The sequence below is a fragment of the Protobothrops mucrosquamatus genome, unplaced genomic scaffold (assembly GCF_001527695.2).
Source record: "Protobothrops mucrosquamatus isolate PMUCROS unplaced genomic scaffold, P.Mucros_1.0 scaffold3768, whole genome shotgun sequence".
NCBI lineage: Eukaryota > Metazoa > Chordata > Lepidosauria > Squamata > Viperidae > Protobothrops > Protobothrops mucrosquamatus.
In genome coordinates this window covers 23,975-27,159 of record NW_015389721.1, presented here as the reverse complement: position 1 = coordinate 27,159, position 3,185 = coordinate 23,975, and the positions used below count along the sequence as shown (strand labels likewise).

Genomic DNA, 3,185 nt, shown 5'->3' with positions numbered 1-3,185 from the left:
GGCTGAGTTTTCCAGGAGTCAAGACTGACTTGGGGGGCCCAATGTAAGAAAAAATAAATAGAAATAAATAAAGAAGCAAAACCCTGACCGCCAGCATCCCCCTCCCATACAACAACAAGAGCCCCAAGAATCCATAATTAACCACCAGGCTGTCAGGCTAAACGCCCAGCGAAAAGCCATAAAAAACTGGAAAACAAAGGCCCCCCAAGAGCTGAACCTCATCATAAATCAGCTCAATTAAGCAGGAATTAAACGCTGCTTAACTAACGATCTTGGCAGGGGGGGGGGAAGAGAGAGGGCGAGGACCCCGAGCGGGGAGGAAAGTCTCCCTCCCCTCATCGCTGGGACCCTCTCTGCAACTGACTCACAATTATGACGGTCGCAGCATCCCGGGGTCACGTGACCCCCTTTTGTGACTTCCCAACAGGCGAAAGTCAATTAATTGGGGAGGGGGGGGGAGGCCGGATTCATTTAACAACCGTGTGTCTAATTCAGGGGTAGTCCACCTTGGCTCTTTTATGACTCGTGGACTTCAACTCCCAGAATTCCTGAGCCAGCTTAGCTGGCTCAGGAATTCTGGGAGTTGAAGTCCACGAGTCATAAAAGAGCCAAGGTGGACTACCCCTGGTCTAATTTCACAACTGCAGGGTTTCGCTTACCGAATGCGGAAAGGAGGGTCGATCAAACGGGGCAAAACTCACTTAACAAATGTCTCACTTTGCAACGTAAATTCCGGGCTCCATTGTATTCTCTGCTGGCTCTAACATCAGGAGCCAAGCATTTTAAAAACAGAAAACAAAAAACTGTGTGACTAAGGATGCAGGAGAGATTTATTTAAAGGGGAAACGCTGACAACGCAGCCGCATGCAGGAAACAACTGCCTGGGCCATAATTTAACACCTTCCTTGTTTAATAAATTAAAAAAAAAAACCAGCCGAAAGAACCTGGGGCTTCTTAGGGAACTGATGTACGGGAGGGCAGAAAAACAACGGCAGTGTGTGTGTGTGTGTGTGTGTGTGTGTGTGACACTCACTGTAGTCGCTGTTTTCGTCCTTGGTCCCGTCAATGGTCCCGTCCGGGTGCATCTGTAGGAAGAATTCCTGCTGGCTGAATAATCTGGTCACGATCCCTTTCAGCTGGGGTTCTGTGGGGCAGGAAGAGCAGAAGAGAAGTCTGGGGGCAGCCTCTGCCAGTCAGGGGTGCATGCACAACCCCCACGCACACACACAAAACGGTACGCCCCCCCCCCAGGGACTCACACTTGGCTGAAGCAATCCTGCCCAGGGCTTTCCCCACTGAATCCCAAGGGTCCAAGGTCAGCCTGGCCTGGGAGGGAAGCGCCCCGGTCATCCGGCTGGAGCCACCCCTGGCAGAGGCCGGGGGGGCTTCCATCTGTAGCAGGTGTGCATCTGTGGCAGCAGCCGCCCACCCAGTTGCCCCCATTTGAGCAAACGCTGCACCCAGCGTAGACCAAGGTTCAAATCTAGGAGGCATGGGGTGAGGGATGGAGAAGGGGTCAAATAACAGATGTGGAAAGGACCTAGAAAAGACTCTAGAAAGAGTGCAGAGAAGAGCAACAAAGATGATCAGGGGACTGGAGGCTAAAACATACAAGGAACGGTTGATGGAATTGGGGATGTCTAATTTAACGAAGAGAAGGACGAGGGGGGACATGATAGCAGCCTTCCAGTATCTCAGGGGCTGCCCCAAAGAAGAGGGAGTCAAGCTATCCTCCAAAGCGCCTGAAGGCAGGACGAGAAGCAACGGATGGAAACTAATCAAGGAGAGAAGCAACCTGGAACTAAGGAGAAACTTCCTGACAGTGGGAACAATTAACCAGTGGAACAACCTGCCTCCAGATGTTATGAATTCTCCAACACTGGAAGGTTGTAAGGAGAGACTGGACAGCCATTTGTCTGAAATGGTATAGGGTTTCCTGCCTGAGCAGGGGGTTGAACCAGATGACCTCCAAGGACCCTTCCAACGTATTATTATTATTATTATTATTATTATTATTATTATTATTATTATTATTATTATTATTATTATTATTATTATTATTATTATTGTTGTTATTATTGTTATTATTATTATTACTACTATTACCTTAGAGATCTTCTAGTGCAACCCCATGCCCATGCCAGGAGACCTTATACCATCCTGGTTAAATGGCTGTCCAGTTTCTTCTTAAGTAGCTATAGTATTGGAGCACCTACAACTTCTGTTCCATTGATTAATTGTTCTCATTATCAGGAAGTTTCTCCTTAGTTTCAGGCTGCTTCTCTGCTTGATGAGTTTCTATCTGTTATTTCTTGTCCTGCCTTCAGGTGCTTTGGAGAATAGGGTAAACCCCCCCCCTCTTCTTCAGGGCAGCCCCTCAAATATTGGAAGTGCTATCCTGTCCCCCCTGGTCCTTCTTTTCGTTAAACTAGACACACCCGATTCCTGCAACTTTTCTTCGTATGTTTTACATGTGATGTTATCATACAATGACGTCACGCAAATGATCCAGGGGATGGGATTTGTGCAAATCGCACCCTTGAGTTCATATGCACAAAGACAGCACAACACAGGGGACGTCGGTCTGGCTTGTTCATAAGGCATGCCAGCTACAGAAATAGACCAACCAGGGATTGTCTGACCCAGGGCTGAGTGTCTGAACCATAACTCCCTTCCAATGACTGGGTTTAGGCACACACACACACCCCTTTAGCCTGCTCGCTTCATGAACCCATTTCCTGGATGCTCACCGGAGGCTGAACCCTCAAGGTCTGAATTCACACTATACAATAAGTCACAAAACAATGACAGTCCTTCACTTATGACCAAAACTGGGATCAAAATTTCCTTTGCTAAGCAAGGCACTTGTTAAGTGAGCAGTAACATCACTAGGTAGTAACTAGCCCTGATGATGTTGCCTAGTTGGGTCATGAAATGTCTGCAAGAAAACAACCCATCTCAGACAGCATCAAGGACCCCGGAGTCCTCAGGGACTTCCGGTGGCAGGCGATTTCGCTGGTCGCAGCTGTTTGCTGCCTCCCGCCTGTTTTGCGTAAAAGCCGGTTTGACAGCCAGCATCAGCTGTCAAACGGCTTGATACCTTTCCCCTGGGCATAAGGGGATAGGTGAGCTGCCCGGGGTAGGAGTTGAGTTCCCGAGTCGTCCTATATGGACGATGTAGGCGA

General features: G+C 48.5%; 1 protein-coding gene across 4 annotated transcripts in view; it reads right to left on the bottom strand.

Moving 5' to 3' along the window:
- Positions 1–3,185, bottom strand: part of LOC107298164 (fibroblast growth factor 12) — a 48,158-nt gene that overhangs the window by 41,498 nt on the left and 3,475 nt on the right. For 2 of the 4 annotated variants that reach the window (XM_015827529.1, XM_015827530.1), the window contains exon 2: positions 1,034–1,146. In XM_015827529.1, the coding sequence (XP_015683015.1) occupies positions 1,034–1,085 (52 nt within the window). In that variant the 5' untranslated portion in view covers positions 1,086–1,146. Of the gene's footprint in view, positions 1–1,033; positions 1,155–3,185 lie in introns of those variants that run through there. The other 2 variants (XM_015827528.1, XM_015827531.1) reach the window with 2 other exon arrangements.